The following is an 18931-nucleotide window of genomic DNA, read 5'->3' as shown; positions in this document are numbered from 1 at the left end:
CAGAAACTGTGAGATAATGGTTATTGTTTTAAGCCATTATGTTTTGAGGCCATATGCTATACAGAAATTGAAAACTAATACAGATAGTATGAGGGCTTCTTTCATCAACTGCCTGAGGTTTGTGGTGTCTTCAGTCATTTATATAGATCTATTTGTTTCTGGATATTACAGCTATTTAAAGATACTTTGTGGCTCTATTTAGATACAGCTACATTCACCTTTATATGTTTTGAATACCCAATAAGTAACTTGAAAATATTTCCTGATATTGGAGGGAGGGGCATTGCTGAATTTCAGAAAGTTAAGGCTAGTAAGAGCTATGACTAATATAATACATCTTGTTGGATACTGTGAATGCTTTTCATTTAATTCTGTAGGTAAAGGGCATACAACCTGAAGGAAGGCCAGTGTTTTAAGTCTTCTTACTGTAACATGAATGAATTCCTTAGACACATTTATATTTTAAAAAAAGAGGAAGCAAAATAAAATAAGGGGGCAAAATAAGCAAAGCCAACTTAAGAACTTTTTAAGGGCCAAATCCATTTATCTTGGCTCTGTATGTGTGTACCTACCTAAAATTCTAATCTCTGTATCTGTGAGTCTCCAGTTTTTCAACCCAAGCTTGATGAGTTGTGGGACCTCCTCCAGTTGTTTCAAAAGGCTGGTCAGGCTGCCTTGCACATCACAGCCCCAGGGCAGCAGCAGTGCGGTGAGCTGTTCTAGCATGTTCAGCCTGTCAACTGGAAGAAACAAAGAGCAGTTCAGGGACTGGATGATCTCAAAACTGAGGAAGAACAAAGGGATGTTGGGGAAGGAATGATCTTTATGTTTGGTGGCCCTGCAGCCTACTCAATCTGTAATGAGAATCTACTTAATTTTTGGTTATTTTTTGGAAAGTATTCAAGCATATACAAACATTATGCAGAAGAATATAATAAAACTATATATACTAATAAGCCACCTTTCAAAAACATTAAATCATGGGCAATCTTGCTTAATCCTGACCTAATTCCTCCTGTATTATCCTAAAGCAAATCATGGACAATATGAATCAGTTCTTTCCTTTTTTTTCCTTTTAACCATAATCACATATCACTGTCACACCTAAAAAGTTGTATCACCAATTCCTTAAGCAAATTTGTCTTGCACATCAGCTACTCTTGACAGTTGCCTCCTCAAAGGAGGAAAGCAGGTGGGATCCCGCCTCAGTGCAGTGAGCATATGTAAACTGGTGACTTAAAAGACATGGGCCTGTGTTCCTTAAGGGCAGTTTAAGAAAGGCCTAAATGATTTTCCTAAGGGGGGTGCATCTAGTAAGGCACACATGGGTATAAAAGACCTCAGGGTCCAGGCTATGTATTTTGACTACCCAAACATATTCAAGTATCTGATTTTGGCTGAATTGTCATTCTTACTCAGTTCATGTAGAGCTTCATTTCCACCTTTTTCCAGGTAATTTTCTGATAAATCAAGAATGCTCAGTTTGACCAAATTGTGAAGATTCTGAGCTGGGAAAAAAAGTAATCCAAAATAAAAATATTTTCAGGTAAATATAAATGTATTTTGAAGTATCCTTAGAATACTTGAGTTCTTATCTTTTCTGCTAATAGTAATGCAAACCATAACTTGTCTTGGTTATTTTAATTATTTCCAAAGGCACTGGCATAGGTGTAACCCCCAAATCCCATGGTTATGACCAAATGGGCAAATAGTCATTGGTCCTAGGTTCTCAGTAATAAATTCCAGGTCACGTAGAGCCTAAAGCAGCATGGGATGTAGTTGTTATTTCATCATGGAAGAATCACTTGGTCTCTCTAAGCCTCAATGTCTTCCTCTATAGAATGAGGTAGTTGGACCAGATAAAATGTAAAGTTGCTTCAATTATAAATGGCCTTAATCATGCAGGAGAAACAGGAACAACAACAACAAAAATGAAATGAGCTGGTTTTGTGTACCTCAACTTAGATGATTTTATTGACATAATAGTTGTGATGTTAATAATAATAAAAACATAGGGCCAGGCGCGGTGGCTCACGCTTGTAATCCCAGCACTCTGGGAGGCCGAGGCGGGCGGATCACGAGGTCAGGAGATCGAGACCACGGTGAAACCCCGTCTCTACTAAAAATACAAAAAAAATTAGCCGGGCGTGGTGGCAGGCGCCTGTAGTCCCAGCTACTCGGAGAGGCTGAGGCAGGAGAATGGCGTGAACCCGGGAGGCGGAGCTTGCAGTGAGCCGAGATTGCGCCACTGCACTCCAGCCCGGGCGACAGAGCGAGACTCTGTCTCAAAAAAAAAAAAAAAAAAAAAAAAAATAATAATAATAATAATAATAAAAACATAGTAAAAAAATGGATGAAAAAAAAGAAAACAAATAGCAAAATGGCAGATTCAAATTTATCCATATCAACAATTACATTAAATCCTAATGGACTAAACATTCTAATTAAAAGGCAGAGATGGCCGGGCGCAGTGGCTCAAGCCTGTAATCCCAGCACTTTGGGAGGCCGAGGCGGGCGGATCACGAGATCGAGACCATCCTGGCTAACACGGTGAAACCCTGTCTCTACTAAAAATACAAAAAAAATTAGCCGGGCGTGTTGGAGGGCGCCTGTAGTCCCAGCTACGCGGGAGGCTGAGGCAGGAGAATGGCGTGAACCCGGGAGCCGGAGCTTGCAGTGAGCCGAGATCGCGCCACTGCACTCCAGCCTGGGCAACAGAGCGAGACTCCGTCTCAAAAAAAAAAAAAAAAAAAAAAAAAAGGCAGAGATAATCACATATTCAGAACTTTTTTTTTAAGCAAGACCCAGTTTTATGCTATGTACAAAAGACGTATTTGAATGACAAAGACACAAATATGTTGAGGTAATGGAAAACTATTTTGCATGCAAACATTAATTTTATAATGGTACCAGTCTAGCTAAGAATTGCTTAGTTCTTTTCTTCACATATTATCACTCTTGCTTAATCTAGCTGAAGTTTTTTCTATCAGGGCTAGAAAAATCTCCTTTTTAAAACAATCAGACAAGTTTTTCATGAATATGTACTCTTGTTATAATATTGGCTATTATTTTTAATCAATCATATGAGCCCTTTTCTTAAAGTATCTTCTGGGTTTTGTGCTCTACAATAAGAAACCTGCTGAACTTCTCTTTAAAAGAGTACATTTGCTATTTCCAGTTCTAAGCCTGTCTCTCTCCATCAGTAAGTGGAGAAATAAAGGCATGTGCTCATTGTTCTCATATTCCCAGTACTTATCTAGCCTTTTTCAACTGTGGGTTTCTCTAGCTGTAACTTTATATTAGTATACAAATGGCTTCCTTAGTTATCTTTAGAGACTCCCAGCAGTTATATAGTTTAACTTTAAAAAGATTATACCACTCTTTTCCAAAATCTAAATTTTAAAATATGTCTGAATTACATATGTATAGTTTATCCAGAAATATGCAGTAAGTTTCCCCTTAGTTGATATGCATCCCTTTGGGAACTGATATGACTCAATTGTCATATCAATGCACATTAACTTCATCTTAACAGGGCAATGGGTAGGAATTAGAGGACTGAGATCATTTAAGAAAATCTTTATCTCCCACTTCTCAATCATTTATCCATTCATTTAAATGTTTATTAGGCAGTAAATTATATGACAGGTTCTGTGGCAAGTTTCAAGCACCTATTTCTTACTTTCTTCCTTTTCACTTTCTCTAAAATTTACATCTTCAATTATTCTGAAATTCTCCCCTATTATCCATCAATAGTTGATTTTAATTCCAGTATGGAGAAAAATCATTAAAAACAATCTGCTTATTATCCAGAAGTTTTTATTATCTTTTCCAGTTTTCCTTAAAATTAAATTTCCATTTGAGACATTTAGTGTGAATTAGTATAATAGTATCACATGTTCTGTTATACTGTCCTCATTCAGTTAATGGAAGCAACAGTTACCTAGGATTTTCACTGCATTTGCAGACAAGCAGCAGGAAACTAATTGAATTTCTTCAAGGTCACAGGGTTCACTTGACAGAGACTTGACTATGTAATCCATTCCCTCTCCAATGTCAGACAAGTGGGTCAAACAAAATAAACACATCTTCTTCAGGTTTTTCAGGCCTTCAGCTGAAAAAAGATAGAAAGGAATGTATTAGGATACCAAGTTAATTCGATTTAAGCATAGATTAATGAACTGAAAAGAAAGCAAAGAATCATTGTGCAGAGACCTTCCCATGTTCTTCCTGCAGCGACCTTAAGTTACAAAGAGTCAAAGAGAGCTTTTTTTCTTTCAACTCTCACTTTCCAGTCTCTTGGACCACACAAAAATCGCTTATATGGAGGTTATTCTCTTAGTAGCATGAGAAACACTGTAGTAAATTTGTAGTCTTTTTAATGGGCATCAATGTATACTCTTACTATAATTCTTTACATGGATGAAGTCTTCTAGAGCACTCTCCTTTCAATCTTCTCAAAAATCTTAAACAGTAAGGGGCTGAGTTCAGGGGGGTAGATGGGGACTTGGCTCCTTGGAGTGCTTCTAGTGCAACTGTCTACAGCCTCAAAAGCCTTGCCTGGGACTTATGATATGGAGCCTGCCTGAAGCTTTAGAATGAAGACCACATCCACTGCAGCATGTTTAACCAGAAGAAAGATTTACCTTATATCAACAGTACAATTGGAAACATTCTAAAATACCCCCCTTCTTAGGTCTAAAGCTAATGTGCAGTTTAGGATTGGTTAGGCCTCACTTTGTGTCATTAAAATATTGCCTTATCTTGATGGTACTGTTGCCTACAGGAAAGAAATAAATGATTTTAATGACCAGGCACAGTGGCTCACGCCTGTAATCCCAGCACTATGGGAGGCAGTGATGGGTGGATCACCTGAGGTCAGGAGTTTGACACCAGCCTGTCCAACATGGCAGACCCCATCTCTACTAAAAATACAAAAATTAGCTGGGCGTGATGGTGCACACCTGTAATCTCAGCTACTTCGGAGGTTGAAGCATTAGAATCGCTTGAACCCAGGAGGCAGAGGTTGCAGTGAGCCGACATCTCGCCACTGCACTCCAGCCTGGGCGACAGAACGAGACTCCATCTCAAAGAAAAGAAAAGAAAAGAAATATATGATTCTAATAATATCAATCTTGCAGAGCTTTTGGGAAGGTTGCAGATAATGTATGTAACATATGTAATGTGGTGCCTGGCACATAGTAAGTGCTCAATAAATGTTCATTATTGTCATGGGAGTATATACAGGTTAGAGGTTGTGAGCATGAGCTTTGCAGTCAGTTCTTGGATCCCCTACTTAATAATTATAAACTTGGGCAAGTTATTCAATCTTTTAGCTGAAGCGTTAGGGATCATTATAATTATGTACTAGGACTGTTGTGGGGATTCAATGGAATGAGGTATATAAAAACTGCTGAGGCTAGTGTCTAATCTATAGCACAGTAACTCTTTAATAAAGAGTAAATTATTACTAATATAATTAGACTGGTTTAGTCAAGTTCACATTTTGGTTCCTTAATAGCAGAAGCAGGCTATCCTAGAGAGGTACTTTTTGACCTCTTTCTACCAGTTGGTAAGATCTTGAGCAAGTCAATAAGCTATTTTAGGTTCCATTGGAGTTTTCTGTGAAATGAATGAGTGGAATTAGATGCTCTCAATCCCCTTCCAGCTCTGATTTTCTGTGTAATTTATATACATGCAATAAATGTTTATTGAACACTGAATTAAGTTGATTATTCTCATGTAGGCCATATAAAGAAAAGAAGTCAGCCATGTTTTGCTTTTGTTTTTGCTTTTGTTTCAAGATGGAGTCTCTCTCTGTCACCCAGGCTGGAGTGCAGTGGAGCAATCTCAGCTCACTACAACCTCCTCCTCCTGAGTTCAAGTGATTATCCTTCCTCAGCCTCCCAAGTAGCTGGCATTACAGGTGCATACCACCATGCCCAGCTAATTTTTGTATTTTTAGTAGAGACGGGGTTTCACCATGTTGGCCAGGCTGATCTCGAACTCCTGAACTCAGGTGATCCACCCTCCTTGGCCTCCCAGAGTGCTGGAATTACAGGTTAATCCACCGTGCCCAGGCTTCAGCCATGTTTTGATTATAGGCTAGAGTTGTCTTTCGGCAGGAAGCAGAATAAGAAAGAACAAGATGAAGGGAAGAGAGGAGTATTTTAGTGAGGACTGAAGTAGGGAAAAAAAGAGCCAAAAAAAAAAAAAAATCCAACACACGAGAAAACAGGGACATTCAAGGAAAGCAGCTTTAACAGGAATCCTCCCTGGCCTGGAGGGCCTGGTTCCCTGTGGTAAGCCATGTGTTCTGCTTGTGTTCCTGAAGTTTCCTTTTCCTTTTCATTTTTTTGATTGGGGAAACACAACCTCCAGTGTAGAGTGAAAGCATGCTTCCCCCAAAGTTTTCTTGATTCACATTGTTTCCTGTGTCCTATTTCATTTACGAAATTTTACTAATTATGAAACCATAGTATAAACTTTAAAATATTGTTTCTATGCAATTATGAAACCATCCTATAAACTTTAAAATATTGTTTCTATGCATTAAATAAAAACATAGCCAATGAGCCAGGGAGACGGAAGTTAAAAACACGTCATGGGCTCTCTTCCCAAAAGGGTTACCATCTGGTGTTGTACAATTTGAATAAAATGATGCTGAAGGATTGTAATGTCAGTAGGGAAAATGCCTAGGGAAACCAATGTAGCCACAAGTACATAAAAACATCCTTGCCTTGTGCAGACACAGCCAGTGTCACAGCCTAAAGTTAACTCCTCTTATTTTCAAACTTACATTAATACAAATATGAGAACAGAAATCTGACCTAGTTTTATAGCATCTTCTTCATTCATCTTTATGTTATCCATTATGAGCTTTGTAAGGTTCTTCAAATTACCCAAGCTGTCAGTCAGACCACCTGTCAAAAGAAAAAAGATTGGACTCTTTAGCAGATATTTGCTATTTACTATGTCATTTACTATTACTGTCATTTTTGTTACCAATCAAAATATTTTAATGATCACCATGAGCCAAAAATGCTCATGAAATAGACATAAAAATATACTTTTTATAAAAGATGGGCATTGTACTTCACCGTAAGCATGTTCTCCAAATAATAAACTAGATACCAATTTCCCAGATAACAGGGAAATTCCTTTTTTTTTTTTTTTGAGACAGAGTCTTGCTCTGTCGCCCAGGCTAGAGTGCAGTGGTGTGATCTCGGCTCACTGCCAGCTCCACCTCCTGGGTTCACACCACTCTCCTGCCTCAGCCTCCCAAGTAGCTGGGACTACAGGCACCTGCCACCATGTCCGGCTAATTTTTTTTGTATTTTTAGTAGAGACGGGGTTTCACCATGTTAGCCAGGATGGTCTCGATCTCCTGACCTCGTGATCTGCCTGCCTTGGCCTCCCAAAGTGCTGGGATTACAGGTGTAAGCCACAGTGCCCGGCCAATAACAGGGAAATTTCTAAATACTTGGAAATTAAATAACACATTTTAAAATAATCATGCATTGAAGTCTCAAGGAAAATTTGTTAATATTCTGAAAAATATAAAAATAAAAACAAAACTTCAAAATCTGCAGCTCTCCCCTCACAAAGGGTGAAAAGAAAAAAAAATCTGCAGCTAACACAGTGCTTACAGGGACATTTACAGCATTGCATACTTATATTAGAAATGAGGAAAGGCCTCAAATCAACAACCTAGGCATACTACTTAAGAAATTACAGAAGAGAGCAAAATAAATGAAAGAAGAAAGAAAACAATAAAGATAAGGGTGGAAATCAAAATTATTATACCTTTATTATAAAAATTAAAAACACAGACAAGGTCTCACGATGTTGCCCAGGCTGGTCTCGGACTCCTGAGCACAAGTGATTCTTTGGCCTCAGCCTCCCAAAATGCTAGGATTACAGGCGTGAGCCACCATGCCCAGCCCAGAAATCAAAATTATAAGCAGGTAAACAATAGAAAAAAATCAATGAACCTAAAAGTTGGATCTTTGAAAAGATCAATAAAATTAAAAAATTTCTACCAAGGCTGACAAAGAAAAAGACACAAATTACCAATATCAGAAACAAAAAAGGGGATATCACTACATATACTGCAGATATTAAAAGGACAATTACAGAATAATATAAACAAATCTATGCACATAAATTTGACAACATATATGAAATTGCCTAATTTTTTGAAAACCACAAACTACCAACACTCATGTGATACGGAGTAGGTAACCAGAATAACCTTATAGCTAGCTATTAAAGAAATTGAATTTGTTATCTAAAATTTCCCCAAAAAGAAATCTGCAGGCACAGATATGTTCACTTGCAAATTCTGCCACACATTTATTTTCATTTTTTTTCCTCCTTCAACTGCCTTCATATCTACCACACATTTAAAGAAGAAATAACACCAATTCTACACAGTCACTTCCAGAAAATAGAAGTATGAAGAATAATTCCCAACTCATTTTATGAAGCCATCATTAACTTGATATGAAAACCAGAAAAAGACGTAGAAGAAAAAATTTTAGTCCAAGCACAGTGGCTCACTCCTATAATCCCCGTGTTTGGGGGGCAGAGGTAGGAGGATCACTTGAGGCCAGGAGTTCGAGACCAGCCTGGGCAATATATCCAGACCCTATCCCTACAAAATATTTTTTAAATTACCCAGGTGTGGTGGCAGGTGTGAGTAGTCCTGGCTACTCAGGAGGCTGAGGCAAGAGAATCGCTTGAGCCCAGGAGTTCAAGATTGCAATGAACTGTGATCACACCACTGCACGCCAGCCTTGGTGACAGAATGAGATACTGTCTTTAATGAAAGAAAGAAAAAGAGAGAGAGAGAAAGGAGGGAGGAAAGGAGGGAAAAGAAAAGAAAGAAAATTGAGGCTGGGCAAGGTGGCTCACGCCTGTAATCCCAGCACTTTGGGAGGGCGAGGCAGGCGAATCACGAGGTCAGGAGTTCGAGACCAGCCTAGCCAACATGGTGAAACCCCGTCTCTACTAAAAATACAAAAAATTAGCTGGGCGTAGTGGCAGGCGCCTGTAATCCCAACTACTCTGGAGGCTGAGGCAGGAGAATCGCTTGAACCCAGGAGGTGGAGATTGCAGTGAGCTGAGATCACGCCACTGCACTCCAGCCTGGGTGACAGAGTGAGACCCCATCTCGAAAAGAAAGAAAATTAAACTTTAGACCAATATCATTCAAAAATCTTCAACAAAATAGAAAATTGAATTCAGTCATGCATAAAAGAATATTATGGCAGGCGTGGTAGCTCACACCTGTAATCCCAGCACTTTGGGAGGCCGAGGCAGGTGGATCACGAGGTCAGGAGTTCGAGACCAGCCTGGCCAATGTGGTGAAACCCCATCTCCACTAAAAATACAAAAATTAGCCAGGCGTGGTGATGCGCCTGTACTCCCAGCTACTTGGGAGGCTAAGGCAAGAGAGCCACTTGAACCCGGGAGGCGGCGGTTGCAGTGAGCCGAGATCTCACCACTGCACTCAGCCTGGTGACACAGCACGATTCCGTCTAAAAATAAAAAAATAAAATAAAATAAAAAGGAATATTATACCACCTCCAAATGGGCTTCATATAGGGAATGCAGGATGCTCAATATTTGGAAATCAATCCATATAATTCATTATATTGGCAGTCTAAAAGAAAAACTACATGATCCCTTAAATTGATGCAGAAAACACGTGACATAATCCAACATCCAGGCTGGGTGGCTCACGCCTGTAATCCCAGCACTTTGGGAGGCCCAGGCGGGAAAATCTCTTGAGCACAGGGGTCTGAGACCAGCCTGGGCAACATAGTGAGAACTCGTCTCTACAAAAAATTTAAAAATTAACCAGATGTGATAGTGCACACTTATGGTCCCAGCTAGTCAGGAGTCTGAGGTGGGTGGATCTGTTGAGCCCAGGAAGTCAAGGCTACAGTGAGCTATGATCATGCCACTGCACTCCAGCCTGGGTGACAGAACAAGACCCTGCCTCAAAAATAATCTAAAAATAATTTAATAAAAACAATCCAACATCCATTCATGTAAAATGACATGATCATATAAATGGATACAGAAAACACCTTTAGCGCAATCCAACATCTATTCATGACAAAAAAAAAGAAATTCTAAGCAACTTGATAAAAGACACCTACAAGAAAACTACGTTTGACATTATACTTAAAGGTGAAAGTCTGAATGCTTTCTCCCTAAGTTCAGGAACAAGGCAAGATGTTCATTCATGTCACTATTCAACATTGTACTACAAGTCCTAGTCAGGAAATAAGGCAAAAAAATAAAATAAAAGGAATTCAGATTGGAAGGGAAGAATTTAAAATCATTCTTTTCGAAGATAACATGATTGTCTATGATAAAAATGTCAAGGAATCTACAACACCCCCTTCTGCAAACCCCACAAAAAAAAACCCTTCTAAAACTGGCTGGGTGCAGTGGCTCATACATATAATCCTAGTAGTTTTTGAGGCTGAGGGGAAGGATCACTTGAGCCCAGGAGTTCAAGACTGGCGTCGGCAACATAGAGAGACCTCCTCTCTACAAAAAAGAAGGAGAAGAAGGAGGAGGAGGAGAGGGAGAGAGGGGGAGGGGGAAGGAGAGGGGAAGGGAGAGGAAGAAGGAGGAGGAGGAGGAGAAGTAGGAGGAGGAGGAAGAGGAGAAGGAGAAGGAGAAGAGAAAAAATTAGTGAGGTAGTGAGGTGTGGCACATGTCAGTGGTCCCAGCTACTTAGGAGGCTGAGCATTATGTAGAAAATGGGATTATAGGCCGGGCACAGTGGGTCACGCCAGTAATCCCAGCAATTTGGGTTGGCTGAGGTGGGTGGATCACTTGAGGTCCGGAGTTCGAGGCCAGCCTGGTCAACATGGTGAAACCCCATCTCTATTAAAAAATACAAAAATTAGCCAGGCATGTTATTGGACGTCTGTAATCCCAGCTACTCAGGAGGCTGAGGTAAGAGAACACTTGAACCTGGGAGGCAGAAGTTGCAGTAAGCCGAGATCACGCCACTGCACTCCAGCCTGGGCAACAGAGTGAGACTCCTTCTCAAAAACAAACGAACAAACAAACAAAAAAACCAGATGAATAGAGGTCATTATGGTAAGTGAAATAAGCCAGGCACAGAAAGACAGACATCACATGTTTTCACTTATTTGTAGGATCTAAAAATCAAAACAATTGAACTCACGGAGAGAGAGTAGAAGGATGGTTACCAAAGGCTGGAAGGGTAGTAGGAAGGAGGTGGAAATGGTTAATGGATACAAAAAAATACTTAGAAGGGATAAATAAGATCTAGTATTTGATAGCACAACATAGTGTCTAAGTCAAAATAAGTTAATTGTATATTTAAAATAACTAACAGTACAATTGGATTGTTCATAACACAAAACATAAATGCTTGAAGGGATGGATACCCCATTTTCCATGATGTGATTATTACACATTGCATGCCTGGATCAAAGCATCTTATGTACCCCATAAATATATATACCTACTATGTATCCACAAAAATGAAAAACAGAAAAAATTAACCTTCTAGGGTTAAGACATCTAAATGAGTTGATACACGATATTCACTTCAATAATACCTGTATGTGTTCAATAATGTTGCCTATGGTTATGTATACCTTTAAAAATTCAACAGGTTGGGGCCAGGTGTGGTGGCTCACACCTGTAATCCCAGCACTTTGGGAGGCCGAGGCAGGTGGATCACCTGAGGTTGGGAGTTTGAAACCAGCCTGGCCAACATGGTGAAACCCCTTCTGTACTAAAAATACAAAAATTAGCCAGGTGTGGTGGCGCACGCCTGTAATCCCAGCTACTTGGGATTGTGAGGCAGGAGACTTGCTTGAATCCAGGAGGCGGAGGTTGCAGTGAGCCAAGATTGTGCCACTGTACTCCAGCCTGGGCGACAGAGTGAGACCCTGTCTCAAAAAAATAATAATTAAATAAAGTAAATAATTTTTTTAAATGGCAAACATTAAAAAAGAATTCTAGACACCATGTAGGCCAAATTCAGCACATAGGTGATCACTTTACAAGATCACAAGATCAGGATAAAAGAATAGTTGTCAAGAGTAGATGGTGAGCTTCCTGACACAGAAGGTAGTCTAATACAGTCTTCATGACATCCAGAATCTTACAGAAGGGATTCCCGCATTAGGGAGGAGGTTTCAAAGGTTATCTACAAAAAATTCTAGAATCTTAAAATGATAGAAAGTTTCTCTGTAGGGTGACAAGCAAGGCAGAGCTGGGTGGGAAATTGCTTGTGTTTGAAAACTAACCCCAGACTGCTACAGTTAAGTACAGCAAGGTTCCTGCTTCCCATAGCTTCACACCACATAGCAGTTCCTGCTCTGGGCAACCAGGCTGGTCTACACAGGTAGGGCAGATATTCTCCTTTAGTGTTATTTGGAATTTGGGGAAGTATCCCCTTTACCCAGAAAGATTGCCCTCACATATCTGTGTCTGAAGTCTAAAATCTGAAACTTCATCATGTTAGACAATATTCCCCAAATCTTCTGCCATTCATTCTTCTTTTTCTTTTCTTTTTGGAGATAGGGTCTTGCTCTGTTGCCCAGGCACGGGTATGATCATATCTTACTGCAGCCTGAAAATTCCTGGGCTCCAGTGATCCTCCCTCTCAGCCTCTAGAGTATCTGGGATTACAGGCATGCACCATGATGCCCAGATGATTAATTTTTGTTGGAGACAGGGTCTTCCTATTGTGCCCAGGCTGATCCCAAGTAATCCTCCTGCCTTGGCCTCCCAAAGTGTTGGAATTACAGGTGTGAGTCACCTGGCCTGGCCCCAACCAAGTAAACAACAGTTAGGGTGGGAATGGAGCTGAGTATCTTCTACAATTTCCCAGATGAGAATCTTGTAACACAATTAGCTCCTAGCTCCTGCAGGTGATTAATTTACAGGTTGGATTTCCTCCAAGACTTGAAGTAGGGCAGGGTGCCACTTGGCAGGGAAGGACTGGGTATTGGGTAGAGATGGGGGTGCTTGCAGGAGAAGGATTTGCTGAAGACAAGCTTAACCTGCATGTATATATATATTTTTTTTTTTTATTTTTTTTTTTTGAGACAGAGTTTCACTCTTGTTGCCCAGGCTGGAGTGCAATGGCATGATCTTGGCCCACCGCAACCTCCACCTTCCAGGTTCAAGTGATTCTCCTGCCTCAGCCTCCCGAGTAGCTGGGACTACAGGCATGAGCCACCACGCCTGGCTAATTTTGTATTTTTAGTAGAGATGGGGTTTCTCCATGTTGGTCAGGCTGGTCTCGAACTCCCGACCTCAGGTGATCCACCTGCCTCAGCCTCCCAATACATTTTTTAAAAAAAATATTTTTAGGCCGGGCGCGGTGGCTCACGCTTGTAATCCCAGCACTTTGGGAGGCCGAGGTGGGCGGATCACGAGGTCAGGAGATCGAGACCACGGTGAAACCCCGTCTCTACTAAAGATACAAAAAAATTAGCCAGGCGTGGTGGTGGGCGCCTGTAGTCCCAGCTACTCGGAGAGGCTGAGGCAGGAGAATGGCGTGAACCCGGGAGGCGGAGCTTGCAGTGAGCCGAGATTGCGCCACTGCACTCCAGCCTGGGCGACAGAGCAAGACTCCGTCTCAAAAAAATAAAAAAAAAAATAAAAAATAAAAAATAAAAATATTTTTAATATATTTATATTTTTAATAAAAATAGTTTTAATATATTTAAACACGTACATATATGTATATATGCATGTATGTGTATATATATCTTTCCAATCAGACTACAGCTCTGGGAATCTTCCCTATGGCTCCCAATCTAACAGCTTTCCCCCAACATAGACCTCTCTCCACAGCCCTTCTACCTTCCTTTCAAGTCCTGACACCTGGTAGAAACTACTAGAAAATTTATTTATTTATTTATTTATTTATTTATTATTTTTATTTTTATTTTTTTTTGAGATGGAGTCTTGCTCTGTAGCCCAGGCTGGAGTACAGTGGCGCAATCTCGGCTCACTGAAAGCTCTGCCTCCCGGGTTCAGGCCATTCTCCTGCCTCAGCCTCCCGAGTAGCTGGGACTACAGGTGCCCGCCACCACGCCCAGCTCATTTTTTGTACTTTTAGTAGAAACGGGGTTTCACCACGTTAGCCAGGATGGTCTCGATCTCCTGACCTCATGATCCGCCCGCCTTGGCCTCCCAGAGTGCTAGGATTACAGGCATGAGCCACCACGCCTGGCGAAAATTTAAAACAAAACTAATAAAAATGAAATCATGTCTTTAGCAGCAACATTGATGGAACTGGAGGCCATTATCTTAAGTGAAATAACTCAGAAACGGAAAATCAAATACCATATATACTCACTTACAAGTGGGAGCTAAATAATATGTACACATGGAGATAGAAACCAGAATAGACCTGGAGACTTGGAAAGGTGGGAGGGTGACAGGGAGGCAAGGGATGAGAAATAATCTGATAACGGTGGTTACTAATTGATAACGGTGGTTACACTAAAAGCTCAGATTTCACCACCACGAAATATATCGATATAACAAAACTGCACTTGTACCCCCATATCTATAAAAATAAATAATAAATAAAGCAAAACTATATGATATCTAATATTTTCACAGTATTCCTGGCTAATATTTCCAGCAGGCTTGATTATAGCCGTAAACTAAAAATCCTAAGCCCCCCACCAACTGAATGCATCCCCTCTGGGCTAAGGGGACCCCAGAAAAAAACCTTAAACTCAGTTCCTGGCCATGACAGGATGGGAGGTCAAACACACATCATTATACTCCCTCTCTTGTATGGTTTGAACACAACTCGTCAACATTACTGTTAACATAGAGATCATAATACTAACAGAACAGCCTTTTTGTGGCAATAAATTACCAAGTTATAAAGAGGACATAAGACCATGCCAGGCAAAGGCTAAGTCATGCAGCTTTACACTTAAAGAATAAACTGTCCTAGGCTGGGCATGGTGGCTCACGCCTGTAATCCCAATAGTTTGGAAGGTGGAGGCAGTAGAATTGCTTGATCCCAGGAGTTCAAGACCAGCCTGGGCAACATAGTGAGTCCTCATCTCTCCAAAAAAAATCAAACAATGAGGATCAACTGAGCCCAGGAGGTTGGGGCTGCAATGAGCTGTGATCGCACCACTGCACTCCCACCTGGGTGACAGAGCAAGACCCTACCTCGAAAAATAAAAAAAAATTTTTAAAAGAATAAAGTGTGTCGTAACTGCCACAGATTTTTCTTCTTTGGTAGCTAAACAAGCATTGGTTTCAAGATAAGCAATATTGATAGTTGTGAATATTAAACAATTCGCAACTCATCTAGCTCACAAATGCTAACAATCCCTGTTCCATCTGCCATAACTACAGCTTTGATTGGAGAAGAGAGTGATTTCAGTAACTTTCTCCTGATCAGAGGACCACCAACCACAGACTGGTTCTGGCTGGTTTACAGAGGTTGCGTACCTGCTTACCTTTGTGTTCTGAAAAGAACTTCTCAAGTATAGGCCTAATTGTAATACATTTAAATCATTTAAAGGGGTGTACAATCTTTTGGTTTCCCTGGGCCACATTGAAAGAGGAATTGTCTTGGGCTACACATAAAATACACTAACGCTAATGATAGCTGATGAGCTAAAAAAAAAAAAAAAAAAAATTTGCAAAAAAAAACCTCATAATGTTTTCTAAAAGTTTATGAATTTGTGCTGGGCCACATTCAAAGCCGTCTTGGGCCACGTGCAGCCGCGGGCTGCAGGTTGGATAAGCTTGATTCAAATGCTAAATCTCCACCCCAAAGTGAACATGGGTTGTATGTTACATACGTGTTTATTCAATATGCATGAGTCAAGAACACCTTCATGAATATTCATAGCTCCTCCTGTAATCTGTTGAATATGTATGTTTAGCCAACCCATTCAACATAAAGCGTCTACCCCAACCCTCCTTCGAGGTGCCTGTCTCTGGTCTTGGTTGGAGGCATGTTTCCCAGCCTATGGGATGGCCACCTTGCAGGCTGTAACCCTTTAGAAGAAATAAAGTCTCCTCTCTCCTTTTCCAAATTTATACACTGTTATTTTTTTTTAAGTGAACATAGCACAAACCACTGATATTTACAATACCCGGCAGCCGTTGATTCTGTAGGTCATGAATACTCAAGGTTTTCAGGTTTGTTACAGATGTGATGTGCCGCTCATCTTCTATGGTGAGGGGACTGGCTTCCACCATGAGAGAATAAATGTTCTTACAGGTGCTGAGGACCAAACTGAGGCTTCCAGCCACACCGGCACATCTCTTTATTTGCAGCCTGAGGCTTGTGGCAGAGCTGAATATTTTCCCCAGATATTTGATATCTTGCTTATTCAACTTGCTGAAATCCCGGAGTGTGACCTCCAGAGTCCTGAATTCCTGCTTCCAGTTGAAGAACAAAGATACAGCCCTGCTGGGAATGTAGGTTTCTGGGGCCTCTTCCATGTGGATTCTGCCTGTGTGTTCTGCAGCCTTTTCCCATGAAGCCATAGCTCCGCCATAAAAGTCCAGTTTAATGAAGTCCAGAGCACTTGCACAATTGGGCAAGTGTTCAAAGAAGTCAAATAAGTAATCGGGGATGTTCCCTGAGTTGATATATAAGCTTTTACCTTGAAAGAAAGCTTCAAATTCTTGGCTTAGGGCTGATTTGGATGTACTCTCTTGATATAAATGGATGCCACACTCTACAAAGGAATTGATGTTTATGGCTTTCAGAATTTCTTGCTCAGTGGTGTTTTTCACACTTTGCAAAGATTCCTGTCTCCAGAGAGGCCTCTTGGCGACGGAAAGCCCGAGAAGGCAGCCGTGTTGATACACTGCTGCGAGGTGCTTCATAACAGCCCTGGTGGCTTCCACAGATGACCCACAGGTGTACCGGAGCAGGCTGCTGTAAGTGGATGTAATGTCCGAAATGGAAACCATTTTCTGCAAGTAACCGTTCCACTTGGTCACCTCCTCTGGCTCACGAGACGTCAATAAACTGCTGAGTCTTCGTCCTGCTGTGTACTCCTGGAATGACTTGTGGAAGAATTTATACTTTGGCTTGAACCTTTGAGCTGTATATTTACAGAGGAGCCCAGTTGTCAGCAGGACATCCTCATTCACACTGGACACATCCTCCAGTTCAAAATCAAACTTATGGGAGAACACACCCTCCAGAGCTAGGTCTCCACAGTGGTCCAGGCTCCGAATGAAGTCACTTGCAGCCACACCTTTATGTTTGTGTTTGTTTTTCTGTATCAACAGATCATAGAAGGTATGGAACAGCGTTGTTTGTGTGTGAGAGTGGAACTCACTTTCACCCATCTGGATTGCACAAGTGATGACCACAAAGAGAGGGGTCTTCATGAGATTCCTCAAGCACCTGGATTTCTGAATTTGGAGCAACAAGCCTTCAGCAAGCTCCTTGATCAGCACTTCTCGGATGAGAGCCTGGGCGCTGTCTTCTGTCATATCCCCCACCTCAGCAGTCAGGGCACCAAACTGCCGTATGTGCCTCAGGCATTCAGTGGTGGTGGTGACGATGACCACGTTCTTGAAGCGGTGGTTTTCCTTTATCAGGGCTTCGATTTCTGGGCAGTTCTGGGACTTGAATTCATTGTAGCCATCAAGAAGGAAAAGAACCCTCTGCCGTAGCTTCAGCAGCATGGCCATGAATGTCTGCTTCCTGATTGTGCCGGGTATATCCAGGAGTTGATCACAGAGGGTTTCAAAAAGTCCACCCTGGGTCCTGCTGAGACGGAGGAAGAAGACGAATTTGAACTTGGTCAGAGCCTTGCATTTTCCAGAGCCCCAGAGCATGGCAATTCGCTGCAGCAGAGTGGACTTCCCTTTGCCAGATTCCCCTTCAATGATGCAGGGGCTCTGAAGAGCCTGCAGGAGGCCATTCAGGGTCAGCTGCTCCACGCGGTGATGGTGTTGGTCCTTCCTCCACAGGACAGGTTCTGTGAAGGTGCTTTTCAAGTTAAAAATAATGTCAATATCTTCACCAAGGGGATAGAAGTTCAGAAAAGATGGGGTATGGTACAAGTCCTTTAAATCCTGAGCCAAATCGTCCAAGTCTCCTTCTGATATCTGATGAAAAAGACCTATTAGAGAAGAGGTGATGTTAAAGAGGACCCAATTCTGTGTCTCCTCAAAACCTAGAGTTCAGGAGGATGAACGGGGGGGTGAGGCTGAGAATCTGCCATTGGTGAATGTAAGATTCTTTCCCAGTTCTGAGCTGGCACAAAGGGTTCTGTCTGCTCCGCCTTTCCCCGGCATCCTTTACCCCACTCCCCTTTTTGCTTTCTGTTTCCTCTTTTCCACAACCAAATCTTATAGCAGCTGGTTGGAAAAGGGAGGAGCTTGTGTTTGGGTTAAGGAAAGTAAAGAATTTGGCAGAGAAAGATGGTTAGGGATAACTGTCAGCATATTAGGCCTTCACTCTGAGTAAAATCTGTCATGACCTTATTTACTAATTAAAAAAAAACAATATTTTATGAAACATAGAATCATGGTCCTCTGTCAGTCAGGCTGTCTTTACCAGGAGGCCTGGACATGGAGTAGGTAGTCAGCTGGGCCTCTCTCCCATAGGTAGATCTCATCCAACCAGGGAATGCTGAGAACCATCGCTGCATTGGCAGCTTAACTAGTGCACTTATTGTCCAGTTTTATCTTGCAGTGAGACTATACTCAATCATTTATTCCCTGGCCCTGGGGTTATTTGTTTGGCTTCACCATCAATTGATCTACTATGAGTTTTTCCTGAAATAATCTAAGCTTTTCCTTAGCAGGAATCAGAGGCCACTGCCAGGTGATATGAAGAGAAGGAAAAGCAGAGGCTCTGCCATGGGGATGATGGATCTTTGTTATGGTCTATTCTACTTGC

The 18931-nt window shown here is 41.3% G+C and overlaps 2 protein-coding genes across 6 annotated transcripts in view; one reads left to right on the top strand and one right to left on the bottom strand.

Moving 5' to 3' along the window:
* Positions 1 to 18931, bottom strand: part of NLRC4 (NLR family CARD domain containing 4) — a 46299-nt gene that overhangs the window by 13564 nt on the left and 13804 nt on the right. The window contains exons 4-8 of one of the 3 annotated variants that reach the window (XM_055253545.2): positions 16155 to 18149; positions 6831 to 6923; positions 3944 to 4114; positions 1416 to 1508; positions 573 to 740 (exon numbers count right to left, since the gene is read on the bottom strand). In XM_055253545.2, the coding sequence (XP_055109520.2) occupies positions 573 to 740; positions 1416 to 1508; positions 3944 to 4114; positions 6831 to 6923; positions 16155 to 18149 (2520 nt within the window). The remainder of the gene's footprint in view (positions 1 to 572; positions 741 to 1415; positions 1509 to 3943; positions 4115 to 6830; positions 6924 to 16154; positions 18150 to 18931) is intronic. The other 2 variants (XM_063623733.1, XM_063623734.1) reach the window with 2 other exon arrangements.
* SLC30A6 (solute carrier family 30 member 6) overlaps positions 1 to 18931 on the top strand; it is a 96770-nt gene that overhangs the window by 72954 nt on the left and 4885 nt on the right. Inside the window, exons 14-15 of one of the 3 annotated variants that reach the window (XR_010117198.1) lie at positions 1453 to 1546; positions 16283 to 18544. Coding sequence is in view for 1 of the 3 variants with exons in the window: in XM_063623776.1 (XP_063479846.1) it covers positions 1453 to 1464 (12 nt within the window). In the remaining 2 variants the exon portion in view is untranslated. Of the gene's footprint in view, positions 1 to 1452; positions 3951 to 16282; positions 18545 to 18931 lie in introns of those variants that run through there. The other 2 variants (XR_010117199.1, XM_063623776.1) reach the window with 2 other exon arrangements.

Source organism: Symphalangus syndactylus, chromosome 18, assembly GCF_028878055.3.
Source record: "Symphalangus syndactylus isolate Jambi chromosome 18, NHGRI_mSymSyn1-v2.1_pri, whole genome shotgun sequence".
Lineage (NCBI taxonomy): Eukaryota > Metazoa > Chordata > Mammalia > Primates > Hylobatidae > Symphalangus > Symphalangus syndactylus.
This window is presented reverse-complemented; position numbering and strand designations above follow the sequence as displayed.